Here is a 25,747-nt window from a genome sequence, read left to right as displayed (position 1 = left end):
GCACTAAACAGCAGTGTCCTTAAAACACGTTCCAGGCAAGCCACTCAGACGCACCCAATCATTTTGGTCCGTTGTTGAGCGCAGGGCTAGCTCACACCAACCACAACAGTCTCACCGCCCTCAAGGTGCTGAGGTCCTTGTTTTGACACAGCCACAGACGGGCTCTACATCAGTTGGATTTCCAAGGTCTGCTCCAGAGGTGGTTTATCCTGTGTGGCATTCACATCGCCAACCATCATTCCTGGAAACCAAGAAGCTCTGAGCCACTGTTGGAGAAATAAAGGAAGGAATTCAGCGGCTCATTTGCCGGGGGCGGCGCTGACAGCTTGGTGACAGTGGTAACTGATGTAGCCCACTGGTTCTTTCACGGGTTTGGTGGTTGTGTCTTTCACAAGTTCCTTTACCCGTAGAAAGAACTGGGCTCATTCACTTAGGCGGTAGACAATTTCAGGGAGGAGACCACCACAGGAGGGCAAGGCTTTCATCTCCCCTTCATGCTCAAAATGTAGTGAAAATCCCCACGTGTTTGCTATGGTCTTGAATATGGAACGTTAGAAATGAAAAACAAGAATTTTGTAAAACATCCATTCATTTATGAAAAGGAGTAAACGTACAATATAAAAAGTGTTGGTTGCACATTAACACATGTTTCTCATGAAAAACTAAGAACTCAGAAACGGGGGAAAAACACCTCATTACATGTTAACAGATGTTATGAAAAGTCAAATCTTCCAAAACACAAAAAGATGGAATTATTTTACACCTTTGCAAATCTCTCCAATATCTAAATAGAGGTGACAGTTAGATTCTCAGGTCTAGTTCTGAAGTCCATGTGTTGTGACATGCTGTTTGGATTAAAATGCATGAGACTGAACACAGCCTCACAAAAATATGAGTTCAGAAATGCAAGGCCTATGTGAACAGGCTTTCATGTAATTATGGATATTTATTTTTTGAGACCTTGACTAGTTACAGCATGGATACTAGGGAGGGAGGTAGCAATGAGCCTCACTCTGAGGGCTTCTGTTGGGCCCCAAGAGTATCAAAGGTAATGGGCATCAGCTGATGCATATGGGGCTAGAACCAAGCAGGTAGAAAGGTTAAAACTTGACCGGGGTGGGCTGCTCTCTCTATGGATCTACTTTGTATCTTTCTCTCCTGGAGTAGTGTGTTCACCCAGCTACAGGCCTTTTGCGGCCAAAGCAGAGGCATCAGCTGGCTACAACTGCAGTGCAAAGCCACTTAAGGGTACAGAAGACCTGCCTGAGGCAGGCAGCTGCCCAGATCCCCAGGCATAATTACCCGGCAGGCAGTAGTCCTGCCTGCAGGCTGGTGTAGCCAAGGAGGCAAGCAGATTTCTTCCCTTGCTTTAGGCCAAACTATCGAGCTAGAGTCAGCTGCACAGAGTTCATCAATGCTGGAGAAATGCAGAGGTTCTGTGGGTGCCCAGCATGAGGGAGCCAGATATGGATAGGAACATAGGGAATGTTTTCATGCTGTATTAAACCTAGCTAATGTTTTACTGTAGTATCTCCTTAGTTACCGACTTCTGAGACTGGCTGATGGTTGACGGGCATGAATGGCAATGGACGCTGAGTATTTCATTAAGGTTATCTTTACAACCACACTACCTTTTACGGGATGGTGGACAAGGAACGTTTTTGCTGTTCTGCCAGTGTTATGTAAATGGTTTCAATATGGAGCTGGAGAGAGAGGCTTGGCAGTTAAGAACGTGGCTGCTCTTCCAGAGGACACAGGTTTCTAGCACCCACACGGTAGCTCTCAACTCTCTGTAACTCTGGCTCTAAGGGCTCTGATGCCCTCTTCTGCCTCCAAGGGTGCTGCACACATGTGGTGCACACACATATTACAGGCAAAGACCCATACCACACAATAAACAAGCTTTTATTATACAGAGGGCACAATGCTAACTTCTGAGTGTTTTAAAGGTCTAGAAAGTTCCTTGAGGGACAGATGTGTGTACACACAGGAGAGAGTTTGAGAAGTCAGCTCACAAAGACAGCAAGGGCTAGATGCAACTGTGAAGTTCTTGAGAACTTTATGGTTGGGTGGTCATAGATGACACTAAGGTGACTGACAGAACTCAGTGACAGCCTGTGGCTGTCATTATTACAGAGTGAATGAATGTATTCTGTATGGAGAAGGATTCTCCCAGAAGGGATACGGTTGTTGACTGGGGGTCCGAGTGCTGGCCATGGGTAATTTTCCTACGAGTCGTTGGCCAACAAAGCCCAAGAGACTTCCAAATGATAAAAGATACACCACTGCTTATACCAGACCTTATTTCTGAAGACATTACTCGCCTTGGTTGCAAGACTTGGAGAAATCAAGCTGGGACTGAATTCTCCCTTGAGATTAGCTTTTGTAGTGCCAGATGTGTTATTGAGGTGGCTGGGAAACAATGGCCCAGAGCCCTAATCAGCTGGGTGTTTACAGGCATGGAAAGCTGTCTGAGAGACACATGAATGTGCCCAGATGAGCAATGTTGGGAAGTCACCTCAGTCAGTCAAGGGATGCAAGGGCCAAGAGCTACAGAAGTGCCAGGCAAGATGTGCCAGATAGTGCAACAGTGCTTTCAGGTGTTATGGGTACATCAACTTTGGAGTTAACCCCCATTCTACAGAGGGGCAATTCACATCTGGTACTGTGAGCTTTGACAAAACACTGTGGCTGAGGAATCATAGTCCTCAGCTATTTGTTCTAAGAATATGATGTGCTGCCTCAAGTGTTTTGCAAACACTTGTGTTTATGCTCATGGGTTGTTTCCAGTGTCAGCTTCTAGTCGAGTGTCTTTCCATTTCTCATCTTTCCCTTTGGTTGTATTTTGTGATAGAAGGACTTTCTTTGAGCCACACTCAAATGGGAGGCGCTGGGCAGGAGGGTTGGGTACCCCACTGGAGTTAGAGAATAGCTGGATGTCTGTGTCACCCCCTCCAAGGTTCAAGAACTCCTGTGGGGAAGTGAGGTGGAAAACTGTGAAATTAAGGTCACTAAGTTCCACCTCAAACAACGGATGGGGCTCTTCCTTGAGACACCTCTTCTGTACTCTGGAGTGTTCTGAGCCCAGCAATATCTAGTTAAAGGATGGACAGTCACTAAAACAATAACTTCTACTGAGTCAAAGAGGCAGTATAATAAACTGAGAAAAACAAACAAACAAGTTTGTCAGTGTGCCTTTAGGAAGACTATGCTCCTCCCCCTCCAGTCCAGGGCCTTGATCTCGATTTCTGAAAAGTACCTACACACCACTGATTTTGCACCATCAGTGACAAAGGCAAAAGACATGTTAGCATTACAAAATGTTGACCTTGTGGGGTTCCTTACAGGTCTGGGCTAGTGGGGTTCCATGGGCTACCAAGGCAGAGGCTCGCTGGTCGTTATTGGTGGCTTTCCTTGAAAAAGCAAGGGTCTGGAGCTCACAGCAGGTGAGACTCCCTGAGCCCTTGGCTGAGGTGTTTCCTGGGCATCACACTTTACTATGGGAAATAAAGGTGAACTAAGGAGCCAGAGCATGCTCGTGGGGTGTGGTGGTTGGAAAGAAAAAGGCTCCCATAAGGGAGCGGCACTATCAGGAACTGTGGCCTTGTTGGAGGAAGTGTGTCACTATGGAAATGGGCATTGAGGTCTCATATATGCTCAAGCCACACCCAGTGAGACAGTTCACTTCCTGTTGCCTGTGAGTCAAGATGTAGAACTCTTAGCTCCTTCTCCAGCACCATGTCTGCCTGCATGCTGCCATGACCTGCCGTTATGATAATAATGGACTGAACCTCTGCAACCATCAGCCACCCCAATTAAATGTTTTCCTTTGTAGGAGTTGCCATGGTCATGGTGTCTCTTCACAGCAATAGAAACCCTAACTAAAACACGAGGCAAGTGCTTTCCTTGCTGGGCCATCTCCCTACTACTCACCCATACACGTGTGTGTGTGTGTGTGTGTGTGTGTGTGTGTGTGTGCGCGCAAATTTCCCATATACACATAAAATAGTGAATATTTATACTTTTAGTGAGGAAGAGGGGTAAATTGTTTTCAATTTTAAAATAGTCATGCAAGATCAACAGGCGTCTGGGTAACATCACAGGCAGAAGGTCTCTTTGCCTTGGGCCAGGACATGAGCACAATGGAGACCAGTATGGAGAAGGCACACATGATTTTACATGCACAGAGTCTTCCCAAAGGGTCCACAAGTCAGAGGAAGTCATCAGGATACAAAGTATCAGTCATAATACACAAGCTGCTTTTCTTTAGCAGTGTGAAGAGGAGGGAAAGAGGCATACTTTCTCAATTACACAGACAGCATGTCTTTCTTCCTTGGGAGAATGTGACTCTGGACAGAGTTTTACTCTGTGGCACACACGACAACCTATTTCTAGAAAAATCCACCAAAGGAGGTCGTGGTGAAACGATGCTATAGAAACACACTTCGTTAAAAGAGGAAAATCCTAAGTGCGTTACGAATTAGAAGCGAGAGGGACCAGAAGGTTGGCCATCCTGTTCATACCATCATTTTAGGGGTGAGAAACCTGAGTCAAGAGAAACCAGATGCTTGATCAAGGACGATACCTAGCTAGTGGAGAACCGGAACCTCCAGCCGAAGTTCTTGAAGTTCTTTGATGAGGTCACAGGACGCGGGTGAGGGTTTAAAGAACCTAATGGGTTCTAAACAAACAGTTGCGGTAGAATTTCTCCTGGGCTCAATCTGCTGCCGTGACCTTCGACTGTAGGCAATGAAAACCATAAAGTGTTCTTAAAGTTTAGATGACTTTTAAAGACATACTGCCTTCAAGCCATCCTGAAATGAAAGCGTTTGACTCAAAGGTCTCATAATGGTAAAGTTGACCTTGTGACTCAAGGGGGACCTCTGTATAATCGTCTCCTGGGATCTCTTCATACATTCCTGCTTCCTGTGAGTTGATAGCTCAGTTATCTTCTATAAAACGTCTTCAGTTTGAACTTCCCATGATTTCCAAGGGCAGTGATGGTAGGAAGTAAAAATTACTCCTAGTTAGCAGTTTTGGTTTCGTCTTAACCAGGGAAAAGATCACTTTCCTTTCCAGCCATCTCCTTCAAATATTTCAGAACAATCCTTTCGTAAATGTGTACAGCAAGCCATGCACCAAGGCCTTGGCTTTGTATGTTTCTGGGATCTCTATGGCAGTCTTTGGCCTATGAGGCTACTAAAAACGTGTCATATATTTTGATCAGGAGCTGTTTGGGGCAACTCCCTGTTGAAAGCATGATTCACTTTCATTACTAATTGGCTTCCTATAAATGAATTATGAGAGTGAATTATGCCTGGCCCTGTGCTAGGGACTCGGGGAATAGAGAACACAACAGACCAGGTACTAGCCCCTACACATATTCTCTCAGGGAAGGGGACCTGCTACCAGGATTCCCATGAAGCTGGAGCCGCAATGCTCTTCTTTCTAATCAGTGTTGACCTGTGTCTCTGTGCCAACAGAGATTTATTTTATTTCAACTGAGACAAAGTTTATATGTTGCTCATCTCAGAATCTTCTAGAAAACAGCCAGGGGCTTAGAAATTATCATATCGGTTAAGTTGAGATCACATAGATACACACACCCAATTAAGCAATTTGTAGTAACCAAATCTTTCTATTATGTCACTCTTTAAAAACTTGAAATGGCAATGAAGAAAACCAAAGGCATTAATACATAGGTGCATAGTGTAAAAAGTGATTAACCAAAACACATCTGGTATGAGAGAGAAGGGCTGAGAAGAGCAAAGGACTCAGGAAGTATGTATAACACCAAAGCCGAGCATCAGTGAATCCCATCCCCACTACTGCTGGAGAGGGTGTGTCATGGAGATGCGGTCCTACCACTCAGCTTGGCTCCAAGGACAGAGCTAACGCCACTTGTCTGAACGTTATGAGGACACCAGAAATAGCTCGAAGCCGAGTCTGTATTTCTGCATTTCCAGATCCTGCTGAAGGCTTTCGTTTCTTGGGGATTTTGTTTAAAGCCTTTAGGGACATTGTCACGACAACGACCATTCAGTGCTCCCTCTGCATCTCTCCAGCCCACCTCCACTCACAGACCCTAGTGAACTGAGGCTAACTGTGGCGGTCTCATAAGAACTGACCGTAGACCAGCGCAAGGGTTAGACATTCTCTTTCTGGCCTCTGGTTCTGAACATACCTATAGGTTGTCCACAGCATGGCTGACACTCTGCTTGAGACAGGGTCTCCAGTAGCCTTGATCGCACTAAGTGGCCAAGGATGACCTTGAGCTTCTGACCTTCCTGCTTTACTGGGGACCAAACCCAGGGCTGCATGCATGCTAGGCAAGCACTCTTCCAACCAAGATACATCCCCAGTCCCTCCAATGGCCTTTTTTTTTCTTTTCTTTTCTTTTCTTTTCTTTTCTTTTCTTTTCTTTTCTTTTCTTTTCTTTTCTTTTCGAGACAGGGTTTCTCTGTGTAGTTTTAGTGCCTGTCCTGGATCTCTCTCTGTAGCCCAGGCTGGCCTCAAATCCAGAGATTCACCTGCCTCTGCCTCCCAAGTGCTGGGATTAAGGGTGCACATCACCACCACCCAGCACACTGGCCTTTTTTAAAAAAAAAAAAAAAAAAACAAACAACAAAACTTAATTCTTTATTGATTCTTTGGAAATTTCACATCATGCACCCCAATCCCACTCACCTCCCAGCCCCTCTATATCTACCCCTCATCCCTGCAGTGTGCCCCCCAAATTACTTAAAAACAAAACAAAAAGCCCACCTTGCTCCTCCATCTCTCCATTCACCACAGCGGCGGCAGCGGCGGCGGCAGGAGCTGCAGTGTGTCACGCAGTATATATACCCTTTTGTCCAATCAGCCCCACCCGCAAAATGTTCAATGCAATGAGTCGTTGACCTGGTCCAAGGCCTCTGGCACACCATCATCACTGGGCCCTCACAGAAACTCCTCTGGGATATCCTGCTGTTCTCCTGAGTCATGGAGATCCTGCAGTTATCATCCATATGACCAGTCTCCTCTTGTGCTCCAGCAGGTCAAAGATGGGGCAGATGTTAGGGTAAGCCAACCCAAGGCCCAGGATGTGGATCTGGGTGGTAGCTGGTCAGTCCAGGCCACTGGAACCACCCCTCAGGCGAGGGGCAGAGCCAGCTCTCCCAGGCCCATGTCATCGGGGCCAGCTCCTCCACACCTTTCACTGGCCTTTCTAATTTTTATTTTTTCCTATCACTCCAACTAGAACCGTCTTTCTGGAGGTGAATGTGCACACATGGCCTGACTAACAGGAGTCCCACCTGTGTATCCCTTAAACAAACCTCGTGAACCAATGGTTGTGGTTGGACAGTGTTTCGGTAAACTTTATCCACCTCTACATGCGTGCAGTTCGTATGTGCATGTCAGTAATGGTCATTCTGCAGATTTATCTCCCTCAGTGAATACCGTTTACCTTCAAGGCAGACCAGTGGCTCACACACACAGCAACTATTAGTTCTAAGCAGTCACCCGGAGCCACACAGGGCAGGCCAGACGGTCCTGTCCAAACAAGGCAGGACCAAGCCGTCCACCAAGGCTGGGCCGAGCTGTCCACCAAGGCAGAACCTAGCTGTCCACCAAGGCAGAACCCAGCTGTCCACCAAGGCAGAACCTAGCTGTCCACCAAGGCAGGACCTAGCTGTCCACCAAGGCTGGGCCGAGCTGTCCACCTGGAAGTCTATTCTTTCAAAGGAGAGGAGAGCAGAGAAGCCTGGAAGCCCCCGTCCTCTAGAACACTAAAACTCGAATTTCCCGCTCACTTCTTAACTTCCAAAGTCTAGAGAAGCCTGAAGACAAGGCTCCCTCCTACTGTGTATTTCTCACACAGAGCACCAATTGGGAGCAAGAAAAGATGTTGAGCTCAACTGTGAATGATTCTACAAGGGAGAGTTGTCATTTCCGTTCCAATGATAATGTTACCTGCTCATCAGATACTTTCCCACAGATGTTTATGGGAGAAGGGCGAGGACCGGTCAACCCAAGTGTAACCGGGAAGCTAAGGCAATTTCTGGTGCAAACTCCCCATTTCCCTTTGCTCACCCCGTCATCTACTTATGGGGCATTGCGGAATCCAGTCCAAGGCCTTGTACATACAAGGCAAGCACCTTTAAAAAGTAGTGTGTGTGTGTGTGTGTGTGTGTGTGTGTGTGTGTGTGTGTGTGCGTGTGTGCGTGTGTGTGTGTGTGAAAACTTAAATTTCCAGCTAGGTTAAAGTTACTCCAGGCACCCACAGCCAGCACCTCAGGCTCTCCCAGCACCAGGGATGTGTCTCCACCACAGACACCATCTTTCATTCACTCACTCATGCTCCTGTTCTTAAATTACTACTGTCTCCCACATCCAGAGTGTAAGCTTCAGGGCAGTAGGGCTAAGTTCTGGCTGTTCACCACACAGTAGATGTTTAATATACATGTGTGAAATACAGGACTGAGCAATTAAAACCCAAATCTCAAGACCAGTGCCTTACTGTTCCATTGTGTGGGGACACCGTGACCATGGCAACTCCTACAAAGAAAGCATTTAACTGGGGCTGGCTTCCAGCTTCAGAGGTTCAGCTCATCATCACCATGGCAGGAAGCATGGCGGCGGCTGGCAGGTATGGGGCTGAGAACCTTATGTCCCAATCCCCCAGCAGCAGACAGAGAAGGGGAATCTGGACTTGGCTGGGCTTTTGGCACCCCAATACCCACCTCCAGCAAAGCACTTCCTCTCATACCTAATCCCACAAGGCCACACCTCCTAATCCTTCTCAAACATTCCCACTCTCTGGTGACTAAGCATTCAAATATTTAAGCCTATGGTGTCCATTCTCATTCAAACCACAGCAGCCAGTACAAGCACAAGGCCATGGATTTATTAATTTGAATCCTTTGTCAGCAAAAACAAGGTAGAAGGAAAAAATTAAAAACCATCAGATAATTTTGGGTAAGACTCAACAAATTCCATTTTTTTTTTTTTAGATTTTATTTATTCACATAATATGAGTGTTTTGCCTGCATGTATGTGTATACACTTATCTACATGCCTGGTTCTTAAGAGGGTCATGAGAGGGTGTTAAATCCTCTGGAACTGGAGTTATGAACGGTTGTGAATTGTCATGTGGGTGCTGGGAACTGATCTTGGGTCCTCGGTAAGAACAAGTGCTTTTAACTCCTTAGCTGTCTCTCCATCCCCCATGAGTGGCGGCTTCAATGAGAATGGTCCCCATGCTTCTGAACACTTAGTCTTCAATTGGTGAACTGTTTAGGTAGGATTAGGACATTTGCTGGAGGAGGTGTGTCACTGAGGGTGGGCTTTGAGGTTTCAACAGCCCAAGCCAGGCATAGCCTTGTCTGCCTGCCTGTCTGTCTGTCTCTCCCTCTCTCCTCTCTCCCTCCCTTCCTCCTGTCTACAGATCAGGATGGAAGCTCTCAGCTCTGGCTCTAGCACCACACCTGCCTGTCTCCAGCCATGAAACTATAAGCAAGCCCCCAATTAGATGCTTTTCTCTAAAAGTTGCCTTGGTCATAGTGTTTCATCACAGCATTAGAACAGTAACTGAGACACACGCCTGTAGATGTAACCAACAGTCTTATTAAATAAGAAACACAGAAACAATGTAAAAGAGAAAACCGAGAGGTCAGAGCTCAGAGCTAAAATCTCACCCTTCCTCCTGCGGTGTCCCAGCTTCCCGAAAGAGAGCTATATCCTGTCTGTTCGTCTTTTTATAGTATTTTGTTCTGCCTTCTCATTGGTTGTAAACCCAAACATGTGACTGCCTCGTCACTGTCTGAATGTACAGCCCCCTAGGTCTTAAAGGCATATGTCTCCAATGCTGGCTGTATCCCTGAACACACAGAGATCTATGGGATTAAAGGCGTGTGCCACCACCGCCACACTCTTTCTATGGCTCTAATAGCTCTGACTCCCAGGCAACTTTATTAACATACAATCAAAATCACATTTCAGTACAATTAGATTTCCACCACACACGCCTTTTTCTTTTTGGTTTCATTTCTTTTGTGTGTGTATGTGCATGCGCGCACACGTGCAAGTGTTGCTGGGGATTGAACCTAAGGTCTCATACACACACTAGCCTGGTGTTTCGCCCCTGAGCTAAGTCCCCACCCCCAGCCCTTCTTTAATTTCCAAATGCTTTAGACCGTTTGTGTGTTGCTCAGACTGGCCTTGAACTCACTCTGTAGCTCAGGTAAGGTGTAGCCTTATAACCACCCTGCCTCAGCCTACCAAGTCTCTGAGATTTCAGGCCTCCCTCATCATGTCTGGCACACTGCGACTTTCACAGAAAAACTGCATAGTATTTAGAAAGGGGTTGTTTGCCAGGTGCTATTATTAGTAAAAATCTTGGGTTGGAACTAAAGAGCTTGAGACTTTCCTTAGAAAAAATTTTTCAGAACTTCTAGAGCCTTGCAGGATATATTTTTAAAAGTTGTTGAAAGATCTAGAAAACAAGATTCATAAGCCTAGTGATGTATCAGCTTGCTTGGTGGCATCTATAGGTGGCTTCTGAGCTGAAACTCATCACCTGGATGGAAAGCGTGTCGGGGAGGAACAAAGCTAGCTTAAGGCTTGTTACACGGGATTAGTGTGTAAGGTCTGTCTGTAACACCAGCACTTGCAAGGCAGAGGAGAGTGTGGGAGTTCAAGGATATCCTAGGCTAAACCGATAATTCCAAGTCAGCCTGGGCTACATGAGACCCTGTCTCAAAACAGCAACAAAGAGGTATTAAATTGAAAGTCTTAAAATGTTAATCCTAGGGGAGGTGTGGTGGTGTACACCTTTAATTCCAGTATTTAGGCGACAGAGACAGGCAGATCTCTGAGCTAAAAGCCAGCCCTGTCTATCTAGTGGGTTCAAGGCTAGCCAGGACTACAGTAAGACTCTGTCTCACCAATAAACAAATAAATAGCATGGAAAATCTGAGAAAGTCAGTTAAGACCTAAAGTTTCATAGGAAAAAAAAAGTAGATTAAACCAAGAAAACAAATAAGATTACTTTTAAAAGTCAAAATCTTCAAAGATGAGAGACCTTTGGAGCGCTGAAGAGGAGCTGGGGAATTTAGATCTTCTGGGTAGTGGAAAACAGGCCCAGAGCCAAGAGAAAGGGCAGTTGATGGAACCGGGGATGTTTGTTTTTATTTGTCTGTTCCCTCTGTTTAGATGACCCACCCTCCAAAGTTAACCCAGATCACCTCTCCCTAGGCCTGAAAATGCCCACACAGACATGAAAGTTACTTCAAAATAAACACCACCACCCGTGTATGGAGAAGTGGGAATTTATGGAAAGATGGGTTGGTTCATTTGTATCCAAGGCACTGGATACATGCAAGGTCACCCTTGGGATTCCTGTGGGTAAAGAGTGGGACTGGGGATGGGGAGGAGAAAGCCAGGCCGCACTGGCTTCATCTCTCTGACCTGGAGCTGCAGGAGCTCAGATTACATGGAGAATCTTGGCATGAGAAGGTTCTCAAGAGCAGTGATGGACAACCTCTCTGTCCCCAGCACTGACCCTGACAGTAGAACCGGCAGCTTTATGAAGGTGCTCGACTAGCCTCAGCAGCAACATCCTGAGCTGCTGCTGTGGAGAAGGCAGTGTGAGTGAGGAAGACCATCTCTGTCCTCTGAACCTTGCACTAGGGTGCAAAGATGTACTGAATTACCCACACCTAAAGACTGTCGTGAGAGACATGCTGGGCTGGACACACTCAGGATACTTCATACATGCAGAGGTGCCTGAACGCCGGGGTGGAGACGCCTTCTTCAGTGGTTCACATGGGTCTCTGTAAGCCAGTATGAATTTTTGTTTATGTTTCTGTTGAATAAGATAAATGTGACACTGTCTGTCCCAGAGACAAGGGCAGGGCAGAGGAGTAGGACAACAAATGACAGTCTTTAGACTAAACTGACAAAAAGTCACTAAGACTCAGTCACGGAAGCCAAGCGCCCAGCAGAAGCCAAGCAGCTTCTTCTTCCAGCTGCCAGTTAAATGAGGCAGACTGTCCTCCAGATGTGCCAGTGACACTGTCCTATGCCAGGCCATCCTCCTCCGACACCTCAGTTGCCCGTGCTAGGTACTGAGTTCATAAAAGTCTCGTCCCAGTCAGCAAACATTGTTTTGGCATCTTAGGGATCAGCCAGCACCTTCCCGATCGTAGATGTTGACAATGGGTGCCACAGTCTGCTTCTCTCTCCTGCTTCTATACAAATGGCCAACTTGTCCTGCTCTCCTCACTCAGTCTGTCCACATCTATCTAGGAACCCAATTCCCAACTGCACACAGGCATCTATTGTCTATTCTCTGGCCAGAGGATGATTCCTTAGATCTGCTTAGAAACATTTTTTTTTTCTTTTTGGTTTGTATTTCAAGACAGGGTTTCATTGTGTTGTGTATCCCTGGTTGTCCTGGATCTTAACTCTGTAGACCAGACTGGCCTCGAACTCCCGAGTTCAGAGATTAAAGGCGTGTGCCACCACTGCTCAGCTAGACACACTTTTAACTGACATATACTCATATGGGCTTTGGGTCCTCAGATCTTTGGGTTTTGTTGGTGCTTGGGCTTGAGTCCACGACCTTGGGCATGTCACACAAGTGCCTTACCACTGTGCTACGCTGTCAGTCTAGCATGAACCATTTTATGGCCTGGCAAACCTCTTGGTTTTCTTCCTCTAGTTATTGAGACATGTCAACTGCTGTAAACAGTTATCCTGACATGCTATAGAAGAACTAATTCTTCCTGTTGGACTTCTTGGTCCTGTTACATAATTTCTCCAGCTCTCCCATCCTCCCTATCATTCCCAGTCTCCAGAGACTGTGACTTAACTCCCTTCTTCCATGAGATCAGCCTTCTAAGATGCACATGTATGAGTACATGCAGCATTTTCCTTTCTCTGCCTGGCTAATTTCTCTTTATTAGGGTGTTCTGCAAGTTTATCCATGTTGCTGTTTCCCCTTTTTCTCCTTTCTTTCCTCATTGCCCCTTCTCAGCATTTTAAAACTACTAACGGCCTATCATTGAAAATCTAAGATAACAAGAAGTTAGCGTGGGTTATGAGCAGCACGCATCCATGCAAGGCGGCCTGAGAGCATGACTCTTTCCTTTGGTTCTCTGCTCTTTACACTAATTCAAACTCGAAGGGTTTATCGGAGCCAGACGAGCAGGGGGAGATGTGTGGCAACCAGTCTTTCACTCCTGCCAGAGAGGATGAGATCCAAAGCCGTGTAAGCCAGGCGTGGTGCAGGAACCTGTAAGCCTAGCACTGGAGAGGTGGACGGAGGGGGATTGGGAGTTCAAATCCAGGTTCAGCTCCAAAGTGAGTTAGCACAGCTTAGGTTATATGAGATTGTCTCAAAACCAAAACCAAACAATCAAAAAACAAACAAACAACCCAACTATGTGATTGCCTGGGAAGAAGTAGAAACAAACATGCGTCTAGCTTGCACAACTGAGACTTAGAATTGGAATAGATTCAGATAGAGCTTTAAGAGTTTCTTACCATATAAACTCTGCTTAGGTGATTCTGGTTTTGAGGCAGCGTCTCGCTCAGGTAGCTAAGGCTGGCCTCTGACTAGCTATGCGGTCAAGGATGACCTTGAACTTCTGATCTTCCTGTGCCCACCTCTCGAGTACTGATACTTCAGGTACATGCGGCTGCATCTAGTTTTCTGCAGGGCTGGCTGAACTACACCCCAGCCCTTGCCTAAACTCCTGCAACTCGCTATCCAGATCCTGAGAACTAGATAGACTTGGAGATTTGGAGGAGAGATGCCCCAATAAGCTTCTGCATGTTCAATACCTTTCTCTGCCATTACTTAAACTGGCATTTTTCTGGTGAGAAGGTCCATAGCTCTTTTCTAGCCAGCAATGAGATGTGTAATCCCCTCAAACACTTAGCCACTGTACCAACAGTGACCCACCTGATGACTGCAGAAAACATCGGCATTAAGGAAAGTAGCTGCAAGAATTCAACTAGGAAAAAACAAAACCCTGAGAGAGAATAAGTGAGTCAGCATGAGGTACACCAGCCTACAGGCATCAACTTCAAAGAGAAGATGAAATTATTTGGGTTGCCCTGGTAACACCAAGATAAAATGTGGAAATGAAAATTCAGGCTCTAACATTAACAAAACCTTCCTCAGCAGGAAGGTCTCTCACATCACGGAATGAGCTTTACCATAGCAACATGCAAAAAATCCACATAAACTGATCAGAGAATACCCAAGGGGTGGAAGCCTGGCAATGAGGATCACACTGATCCACTGCCAATTCAGTACCTCATAAGGGCTTGTTGGGATCAAGAGAGACTGCCTTTGAAATCTTAACCAGTTTTAAACACTAAGTGCTATGTATTACTTTTACCAACTCCTGTTTCTCCATATCTCCACTCATTCTAAAGAACTGTTTTGTCTCCCCTTCGCACCAGGAAAAAAAAAATAAGAAAAACATAAAGGCTAGAACTGTTGTGGTGGTTTAAATAAGAAATGTCCTGCACGGTCTCGGCCATTTGAACACTTGGCCTCCTGTTAGTGGCACTGTGTGGGAAGGCTTGGGGGGGTGTGGCCTTGCTGGAGGAAGTGTGCCAGCCACTAGGGCTGGACTTTGAGAGCGTAAGGCCCCACCCTGCTTGCCGCTGGCCCCCCTTGCTGCCACACCACCCACCATCCGCTCTGGAACCACACGCCCACATACACTCTTTTCTCCCATCACAGCAACAGAAAAGCTGCTAATACCATTCAAGGGTATACTTTCTGTGTCTCAGTTCTACTAAGGCAGTGGGTAGACCTCTAGTTCTTAGAAAAGAAAAGTAAGGTCCCAAGACCAGCAGCTTCTAGTCATCCCTTCTCCTGGGAACCACCAGTGTGCTCTAATCTGATTGGTGCAGATGCGCCTGCAAGTGCAGTCCATAGCATTTGTCACTGTGTCTGGCCTGTTTCTCTTAATGTGACATTTGCAGGGTTTATCAGGCCATCACATACTGAAGAATTTACTTCTTTTTGAAAGCTGAGAAGTGTTCCATTGCAGCTATATAGCATATTTAAAACACACACACACACACACACACACACACACACATTAGAGGGAACTCACAAGGCCCCACCTTTCCCTGAGGATCATTTTCTTCGACGATGTGGCCACTGGTAAGTTATCCCTGCTCCTGTAAATTCCTCTTATCTGAGCCCCATAAGCAGCTTCAATTAAACTAATTGGTTCACACACACACACACACACACACACACACACACACACACACACACACACATATACACACACACACACAAGTTTACTCATGTGTTGATAGGTTATTTCCATCTTGTGGCTATTGTCAGAAAGGTTAGTATTAATAGAGGTTAGCACACTAAGAAAAAAAATGCTTTACAAACAAAAAACCTTTGAATCAAATTCCTCCTTTTTCGTTAAGTGAGAAGGCAGATCTGACGACTGATAATGCTGCTGCGCCTGCCAACGGCCAGGCACGAAACAGGGTCTGCTGAACATTTTCTTTTCACTCTGCGTTGAGCCTGTCAGCCAGGCATGGGCTTTGCTCTATAGAAGACGAAACCTACACCCAAGTTAAATGTCTCCCCAGTGTCACAAAGTCTGTGAAAGGCAGAGCAAAAACTCCACCTCCAAGACTCCAGTGTCCAAGCTCATCACACTTCACAAGCAGAATTATTTCACTGGGGAAGCTAGCTGTCTCGGGATTGTATTCACGGCAATCATGTTTGTGAGCTGAACACGTTGCCCCGGGCTCTGGACGCAGAGAGAAACTCCGTCTAAGAAAAGAGCTTTGTGGAGGCCCTAAGGACTCAGCTTCTGTCCATGGAGCCACTAGTACAGAAACTACCGGTCACTCATTTGTAGCTAGAAAAATGGAGCTTACAGAGCTGCAGGATCCTGTCTATTAACACGTTAATTACACTCTTGGTTTATACCCGCTTCTGTTTGAAACTAAACCCTTGGGTGGAGAATGCAGTTCCCACACACTGTTCTGTTCCAGTCTCCTAATTCAGGGGGATCTGGATGTGATTTCCAGGAACTCGGTGTGGCAAAACAGCAAGAACCTTCTGTACTGAGAATTGAATACTGGGAAACTTACACCAAATTAAAACGGGAGGACACTGACCACTTACTTCCCTTTCATTGTTCTAGTTCAAATTAATTGGGTTTGGCTACTTATTAACCAACTCTCGCCCCAAGGAAATGACCGGCATCTCCTTTCCCTCATGTTTCAGCCAAGTGTTCTGCTTTATTGCAGTTACGTTCACAAAAAGGGTTGGCTGGCTATGACTAGTTTGAAAGTCCATTTTTTTTAATTTTAGTTTTTCTTTCATTTTACATATCAGCCACAGTCCCCCCTTCCTCCCCTCTTCCTACTCCTCCCTTCACCCACCCCCCATCCACTCCTCAGAGCAGGTAAGGCCTCCCATGGGGAGTCAACAAAGTCTGGCAGATCAAGTTGAGGCAGGACCAAGCCCCTCCCCACTGCATCAAGACTGAGCAAGGTATCCCATCATAGGGGATGGCCTCCAAAAAGCCAGTTCATGCACCAGGGATAAATCCTGGTCCCACTCACTGCCAGGGGTCCCACAAACAGCTCAAGCCACACAACTGTCACCCATATTCAGAGGGTGGCCTAGTTCAATCCAGTCCCATGCAGGTTCCCCAGCTGTGAGTCGAGTTCATGAGCTCCCACGAGCTTGGGTCAGCTGTGTCTGTGGGTTTCCCCATCATGATCCCGACCCACCCTTGCTTCTATAATCCCCCTCCCCCTTCTTCAGCTGAACTCCAGGAGCGTGGCCCAGTGCTCAGCTGTGGGTCTCTGCATCTCTTCCATCAGTCACTGGATGAAGGTTCTAAGATAACAATTGAAGGTCCAATTTTAAAACAAAATGTGATGACTATTTCTGGCTCCTCAGCTCTTCCCAAAATATTCCAAAAGGCAGGAAACACTTTAGGTATATTTTATGTATAATATTCCATGAGCATTGACAGTATCATCCTGAGGCATGGCCTTCATCCTGCCAATGAGTGCTGGTGGAAATACCCAGAGCAGACCTCTCTGAAGATACAGCTCTTTAGGTGACGTCACGTCACTCGGAGTTCTAAGCTCACACACCCTCGTCTTTGGCTTTCATTATTCATTAAATATTTCCCTGCAGACACCTCTAATCATCTCAGATTTCTATCTGACCTCATTTTTTAAATGTCTAGGTACTCTAAGTTTCCCGCTTAAATTTTTTCCAATATAGAGAACTCTAGTTGAAGGGTTTGCCATCATGTTTGGAGAAGTCAAGACAGGGCCAAGATTTTACTCATTTTTGTAAAACGGAAAGGGATAGAGAAGCCTTAGACTATAGGAAGAGCATGTTTGGACATGGGGACCACACAGGGACTTTGTTACAGAAATGCATGTTAGGTGTCCAAGTGCAGGGGTTCCATAAATAGTTGGACATGCCAGATTAGAGTCAGAAAGTCTCAGCCAGGGGAACAAACTCGGGAGATATTGGGACATATGAAGTGTCACCAGGGAACAGGATAAAACCACTTAGGGCACATACAGACAGGAAGGCTGTCTAAGGACTTCCTGAAACAAAGAACATTTTGCTCCAGATACGGACACGAATATTTTCTCTAGCTTCCTTCTAGTCTTCGAATGAATGCCACTTTTGGAGATGTTTTCTTGGATTACCCTGTTGAAAATATGAATATTTGGGGTGGGGGATGGCTCAGTAGGTGCATGAGGACCTAAGTTGCACTCCTTAGTGACCATGTGAAAGCCAGGCATCGTTGTACAGTTTGTAACCCCAGCACTGGGGAGCTGTAACCCCACAGATGGACTCTCTTGGGCTCATGGGCCAGCCAGTGAGCTCCATGTTCAGTGAGAGACCCTTTCTCAAAGAGAAAAGAAGAATCGAGAAAGACACCTTTGGTGGTATATTGTGTACCCTTATAAAATTTAGCTGAAGATCAGAGGACAGAACAGGCTACTAGATCAAACATAGAAGCCAGACATTGGTGGCACACACCCTTAATCCCACCACTTGGGAGGCAGAAATCCATCTGGATCTCTGTGAGTTCAAAGCCACCCTGAACTACATGAGATTGATTCAGTCCAGGAGAGAGACAGAGCCAGGCAGTAGTGGCACACACCTTTAGCCCCAGTACCTGGGAAGTCACACATCTTTAATCCCAGCACTAATATGGCTGGGCGGAGAAAGGTATATAAGGCCTAAGGAGACAGAAGCTAAGGCTTTTTGTGAGAGTCTTTTGGCTGGGGACGCAGAAGCAGTCAGGCCCTCTTTTGAGTGAAGCATTTTGGCTCAGGCCATTTCGGCTCTGACCTTTGGGATGAGGACTCAGAAGCAAACAGTCAGAGGATTCATGGAGTTGGCGAGGTGAGACGTGGCAGTGGCTTGTTCCTTTGTCTCTCTGATCTTTCAGCTTTTACCCCAATATCTGGCTCCGGGTTTCCATCGTAAGACTTTTAGGATTTCAAGCAACAGACACCTGGCATCAACCGGTGGTTTTCACATGCACACACATGCATATTTCTACATACACATGTACAAACCATAAGAACACATACATATGTGTGCACATGCATGCACACACACACAAATATTAGGCTCTTGCATGGCAGCACATGATCCCAACGTTCCAAACACTTTCGTTGTCCTGCTCTCTTCACAGCATTATCTTCGCCACCTGTGCTGTAAATTTGCGTGTTTTCACTTGCGTTGGTCTGTCCCCTCCATGGCAAGGTAAACTCCTTAAGTATCAGGGGCCTCGCCTTCATCCAGTCCTCCCCTCTAATGCCCAGAACAGCCTCTGGCACACACACACACTCAGTAGATAACTACTGAATGAATGAGTGAAAAAGAGTGTACACACGATTGGAAGTTCTCTCGGCTGTCAGAAATGCACAGCAGAAGAGCGGCAGAGAAGGCACCGCCATTGGCAGCGCCTTGCTCCTCTCGCAGAGGGGCCCAGTTTGGTTCCCAGTACCCACACAGAGTCTCACAGCCACCTGTATGTGACTCCAGGTCCAGAGGATCGGATGCCCTCATTTGACTAAATAGGGGCCTGTATGTCACCCAGGGAGCCTGTTTACAGTACCGTGAAAGTCACACTCTATAGACAACAGGAACTTCTTCCTGGTCTCTGGCAGCAACTCATCATCAAGGGAGGCTGTTCTCTCCTCCCCCTTGTTAATTCCACCCCACTTTAAAAGGGATGTTAAATGAACATTCATTAATTGTACCAAATGAGTTTCACTGTGACATTTTCATATAAGCACAGAACATAATTAGATCCTATTCATGCCTCATTGTCCTCTATTAGCTCCCCTGGGTATTGTCCACTAAGCCGGGGCTCTCTCTACCTCTCATTTCCAAGAAACTGACTGTATCAGAGATACTTTGTTTCCTTTCTCACTGGTTTCTATTCTTTTCGTTCTCCAGCCTCTCATGCTGTGGGATGGTCTGTATGTCAAATACTCTGATTGGTCAATAAATAAAACACTGATTGGCCAGTGGCCTGTATAGGCGGGACTAACAGAGAGGAGAATTAAGGGAACAGGAAGGGGAAGGGAGACACTGCCAGCCACCGCCAGGACAAGAGTCATGTGAAGACGCCGGTAAGCCACGAGCCACATGGCAAGGTATAGATTTATGGAAATGGGTTAATTTAAGAGATAAGAACAGTTAGCAAGAAGCCTGCCACGGCCATACAGTTTGTAAGCAATATAAGTCTCTGTGTTTACTTGGTTGGGTCTGAGCGGCTGTGGGACTGGTGGGTGAGAGAGATTTGTCCTGACTGTGAGCAAGGCAGGAAAACTCTAGCTACACTCTCAGGCGCTAATAACATCACAGAAGGTAAAGTTAGACTCGGTTTCACTCAGCAAGTCCGTTCTCTTGTCCTCAGACGGCCCATATGCATATTTATATTAATATTTGTCATCACACTTAATACAAGAAGTAACGGCACACAGGTTCAGTTTTCAAATCAACTGCTTCATTTTAGGGAGAAAAATGAGGATTTCCTCAGTGTGGCCTATGGAGGAGACTAATATTGAAATAGAGATGGCACTTGGAAGAATCTTCCTTAGACTAAGGACATGGATGCATATTTTTAAGTCATGGTGAATCTTCTACCCTTACCACTTCTAAATAAAAGGCCACAGAGATTGAAATGCTGAGGCAGGCAGAGAGACTACTGAAAACCTTCATGAGTGAAAAATCTGCTCGTCCTTTCCAGATTACATTCTAAAAACAAAACGTATTTTAAAACAGGCTTCCCTCCAGGTTTCCAAGCAAACACACCCAAATAGATTAGTTAATACATCACAGCCTTAGCGTATCCTCAGATGCTACATTTCACCTTGCTTATGATGTCACACAAACGTTTCTGATTCAGTGAGAATGTCAACAGGAAGAGGTCTGGCGGAAACATAAAACCTCAGAGCAAATGAACCCCGAGACTCAAACAAGTCCCTTACCAGAAATGCTGGTTAAACCAAACAACAGAGCGGCCAAGGCCATCAAGGAAAACCTCTGTTCTCAGGCTCGATGCTCTCCTATGTAAGACATCTATTATAGTCCTGTCTCGATGCGGCCAAGGGGGCTTTTTGGAAGCATGGTATATTTCAATTAAAAAAAAAAATCTAGCTGAGGAAATGTAAAGGCACCCATGGTGTGCACTGCATTCCTGAGGTGCTCTGGGACGTATGTGCTCCTTGGCACCAGTGACATGCCTTATTGCCGCTCGCAGAATGTTTTTGTTTGGACTTATAAAACAGTCTCCAGGGTGTATCTCAGCTGGTAGAGAGCTTGCCTAGCATACAAGAAGCTCTGGGCTCCATCCCAGCACTTCCTAACTTGGGTGTGGTTCGCCCAAGCCTATAATCCCAGCACTGGAAAGGTGGAGGTAGGAAGGCCATAAATTCACTGTCATCCTTAGCTACACAGCATGTTCAAGGCCAGCAGGGGATACATAAGACTCAAAAAAAGAACCAAAACAAAACAAACAAACAAACAAAAAAACACAAAAACAAAAAACCAAAACCAAAACGAAAAAACCACCAGCACCAAAAAACCAAAAACCTAATAATGACTTACAATATTACAACATAGGTCATTAAGCATTGTTCCATTTGGGTCTAATTTCTTCTCTGATATTAAAAAGCAACCCATCAGCAAATTTTGAAGAAGCAAACTATGATCAAAATAAGTGCCTTCCAAACCACAATGGCCCTTGATTACTGAAGACACATCTTAAAAGATATGACATGCTTAGGGTACCAACCACTGCATAATAGCACTGAACCCAGAACTCAAAGGCAATTTGTGCAAATTCTACTCTGTGAACTAAATGTAGTTGCTTTGTACATGAAGACTGGTAAAAACACAACAAAAACCCCTTCATTTTGAACAAACTGTCAACAGTGAAACTAATAAAAAATACTCCTGTTATTACCTTATATGTATGTATTACTTCACTGAACATCTGCGGTCCCTGGATTCTAAGTTTAGTCATAAGCAGTCACATTAATCCAAAAAATAAAAATAAACTAAGTCATCTCTACTCCATTTTGCATAATATGTTCTGTTTTGTATAATGGTTGCAATGTAAGCCTTATATCTAGGAAGATCTAGGCTTGCAATAGGGCTCTATTGGGTAATTTTCAGCCTCTTTAAATTATGCACAATTAGAAAAAAAAGTGTTGGCAATAAATGTAACAGTCATCATTATTTACTTAAGAAAAGCTAAGCATCTATCTTAGAATCTTCTGGTACACTGACTGTGTGTGACCCTTTACCTGCTGCTCATGAAAAGTGCCTAAGAACCCTCAAACTGTGGTGTCTTCTTTAAAACATTCACATTGAGTAATTTCTCCCTTGTCTCAGGATGAGTCAAGTGTCTTCAAATCATCCACCTCTAATCCACATGCACCAGTCAAAACCCCAGGAACATCAGTCTGCCCTACCCCAGAGGCTCCAAATGAGCAGTCTGGGTTCTCTGGTCTCTGTGTCTTTTGGCGCTTACTCAGCACTGGATACCTCTGGAGATTACCCAAAGCTTCCAAGAAGCTTCCATAGCCCAACCCAACAATAATATCAGCTGAAGAGTCCCTTAGGAATGAGGTTCCATGAGTAGAGAACACGTTACCGCTGTTTCCCTAAAAGGACATGATGTTAAACTGCCTCCTAAATATTTCCGTTTATACCTGTAGACTTATGTCACTTGTGTGCTCCTTTTTACAGAGGGTGACGGTGAAGGCAGACTATCTGGTCAAAGTGCTGTGACTTAGTGACTGACGAATGTTCCTAATGGGACATCTGCATCGCTGCCCCTCAAGGCCCAAGGAACATGACAAATGATGGGACAGAGGGATTTAAAAGGTGGAGGATGAGCCAGTGTCATGAAATGCTGCCATCTGGATATGATATTGCCATTGCAAACACACACACATACGCACGCACGCACGCACGCACGCACGCACGCGCACACCCACACACACACATGCGCACACACACACAGCAGCTATGGACACCTGCACTAGACTATGCCCTTTAACTTGTCATCATGGATGGAGGAGGTCTCCGTGCTCCATCCCTTTCCAAGGAGCTAATGACTGGTATTGGTTGCTGAAGGCGGGAATATCATTTTCTCTAATGGTGAGGCCAATAGGGGAAGAGGTAGAGAAGGGTTTCACAGGTAAAGGAAGGGGGACACCAGCAGATAGTGGCATGAGCATAATCATAACACACTGCACACATGTCTGAAAATGTCAGGCAGACAATGGTCAACTCCTGCTCTGTATTTTACGGGTGGTTAGACCTGCTGGTGTAAACTCAGACACATCTCAAGACATAGCTGCACCTTTGGGGTCTATGAGGTGACATCAGCTCAGCCTGAAGGGTTCAGCTATGGTTTCCAGGGTTGATAGGTCCCCTGAAGACAGATTTCCTGGAAGCTAAATCTGTGCTCCCCAGGAGTGGCCGAAGCTGCTACCTTTCACTACGCTTATCAGTTCCCAGTGTCCAGCTCTCCTTTCCCTATCACTGGGAGCTTGGTGTTCCAGTCCTCATGCAGGCGGGTATGGGCATGTGACTCAGTGTTAATATAATGGAGATGGAAATGATGGGCTCAACTGCCAAAACAAAGGAACTCACAAACCCCATCCCTATTTCTTACATAGAATATAGACTCAGTAGCAGCTGCCTTCCCTTTGACAAGCTAGGGATACATGTTAGCAAGGTGTACATCAAGACACAAGCAAGAGAAGCCTTAGGTGTCACATGATCATGTCTAGAGTATTATAAGGGAGGAAAAAGTAATGTCCTTTTGTTTATATCACAACTATGTGGGGTAGGGTGAGGTGGAGAATCCATTTGAGATCATTTGAACTTAACCTAAGTGACACGGAAAATGTTTCTCACAAAGAAGAATAAGTTTATTAAGGGACACAATATTTTGGTGAACACAATACCACCACATTTCCTCTCTTTTTGTCTAAAATTAAAGAAAGCTTATAACTAATACAAGAAAAACTATCCAATAAGTATATACAATTTATATAGCCAAAATTACATTAATGATGTCTAGTCCATTAACATTTGACAGATTCAGATAAAAACTCCATTATATATTAACAATGTCCAGTCCAGTAACATTTGATAAACTCAGACCAAAAAATTTTCATTACTTATCTTATTTAAAACAAGTAGTTCCTTTTTTGTGAGATAAATGAGATAAAGAAGAATGATAAACTCAGACCAAAAAATTTTCATTACTTATCTTATTTAAAACAAGTAGTTCCTCTCCCTTTCTCCCTTTCCATTTGCTCATCTCTCACAACCCCCCTGCTCCAGCATGGCAGAACAAAGAGGTCCCTGCCAGACACCAGTGTCCTGATTCTGGACTTCACACTCTATACTGTGAGCCAAGCAATTTCTGCTCATTATAAATTTATAAGGTCCCCAGATTTTGGTATTTTCTTATAATTGCACAAAATGAAATGAGACACATTCAGGCATGACTAGGAAAAAAATACGAATATCACAGTAACAAATACATAGAAAAAATGCAATGTTAGGGGAACATACAAAAGCAGAGATGAGGTGGAGCTATAACTCAGTTGGTAGCGCGTTTGCTTAGTATGCACAAAGCACCCGGCTCAGTCCGCAGCACTGCATAACCTAGGCGTGGAGGCGCAGGCCTGTAATCCTAGCACCTGAGAGGCAGAGGCAGGAGGACTGTGCTGGTTTATGTCAACTTGACACAAGCTGGAGTCTCCTGGGAAGAGGATGCCTCAGTTGAGGAATTGTCTCCATCAGACTGAACTGTGCGCATGTCTTTGGGGGATTTCTTGATTAATAATTGGAGGGCCCCAATCACTATGAGTGGTACCAGGCCTGGAGAGGTGGTCCTGGGTTCTAGAAGAAGGCAGCTGATCAAGCCGGGGTAATGAACCAACATGCAGCATTCCTCACAGTTCTGCTTCAGTTTCTGACTCCAGGTTCCTGCCTTGAACGTCACCGTAGCTTCCCTCAATAACTGTTATCACCTATAAATTGTCATTAAGTTCTTTCCCCCAAAAGTTGGTTTTGGTCAGTGTTTTATCACAGCAATGGAGAAGTATGTTGATCAAAGATCAATGTAAGTTCAAGGCCAGTGTGATTAAGCTACAGCATAGAACCCTGCCTCAAAACAATAAACATACTACTTACTACATTGCATCGTAAAAACAAAAACTGCCCAAACCTGTGTTCATGATGCTACTTAAAGCCTCCTCCCAGAAGACATCAGTATCCCTAGCAAAATGCTTGTGTTTGATGCCTATGAACATCAACCACACAAAGATGTATTCTGCCCAAGCAGTTATCACCCAGAGTTGACCAGTTGACAACCAAGTTAGTGATCTTTCATTCTCTTTCAATGTCAGATCTAGTGGTCTTCCACTACTGTCTTTTGCTATGAAGTATTCTCACCCGAAGCAAGTCTTTGGAGTTGAAATGTTGCTCAGTCAATGGTTCAGTTCTCCTAAGCAATAGGTAAATACATAATAAATATGCCATAACATCTTGAAAAATATTGGCCATTAAGTTGTCCATTTACCTTCTTAAACTCAGGGAATGGGAACTTTTTTCTACAAAGGCAGAGATGGACAGCAAATACTATGGCCAGGTCAGGCAAACCATATGTTCTATTTGTAAATACTGCTCTTGAAAATGTAAAACCAGTGTCAGAAGTGGACTGTGCAAAAGCAGGCTGCAGATCCAGACCATGTGAGCTGTACTTTGTCACTGCCTGTTCTGGGGTTGTGAGACGTCCTAGGCAGACTCACCTTGAGATAAATGGAGCTGCGGTTATTGGCTTCAAGGCTGAGACGCTACAGTTTGAACACTGCAGTGTGAAAGTCTAAAGGCCACTTGAAAAGATTCCCGTCCATGGGGCTTAAGATGACTTACTGTCTAAACTGAAGAGGCTTGGGAACTGGCTGAGCCGGGGATTGGGTGGTAGCTCTTCCTCAGAGTGAGATTAGTATAGGACTGTGCCGCACAAGGAATGTAATTGTAGGAAGGAAACGATGAACCTTAAATTTCTCTCTCATGTTTTAAGTTTGAGGACTCCCACGGCCAGTGTCTCATTTTGACCAATAAATGTCTTTTGTATTACAGAGATAACTAAAGCCCTTATAAAGCTTAAGAGGA

General features: G+C 45.3%; 1 protein-coding gene across 5 annotated transcripts in view; it reads right to left on the bottom strand.

The window, feature by feature from the left end:
• Lrrc8c (leucine rich repeat containing 8 VRAC subunit C) overlaps nucleotides 1-25,747 on the bottom strand; it is an 81,244-nt gene that overhangs the window by 35,544 nt on the left and 19,953 nt on the right. Inside the window, exons 1-2 of one of the 5 annotated variants that reach the window (XM_042257762.2) lie at nucleotides 4,524-5,486; nucleotides 55-266 (exon numbers count right to left, since the gene is read on the bottom strand). The exons of 2 other annotated variants lie outside the window; for them this stretch is intronic. In XM_042257762.2, coding sequence (XP_042113696.1) covers nucleotides 55-62 — 8 coding nt within the window. In that variant the 5' untranslated portion in view covers nucleotides 63-266; nucleotides 4,524-5,486. Of the gene's footprint in view, nucleotides 1-54; nucleotides 267-4,523; nucleotides 5,487-25,747 lie in introns of those variants that run through there. 2 more of the 5 variants (XM_042257761.2, XM_076546870.1) reach the window with 2 other exon arrangements.

The sequence above is a fragment of the Peromyscus maniculatus genome, chromosome 10 (genome assembly GCF_049852395.1).
Source record: "Peromyscus maniculatus bairdii isolate BWxNUB_F1_BW_parent chromosome 10, HU_Pman_BW_mat_3.1, whole genome shotgun sequence".
Lineage (NCBI taxonomy): Eukaryota > Metazoa > Chordata > Mammalia > Rodentia > Cricetidae > Peromyscus > Peromyscus maniculatus.
Note: the sequence above shows the minus strand (reverse complement) of the source record. Positions and strands in the feature narration are given on the sequence as shown.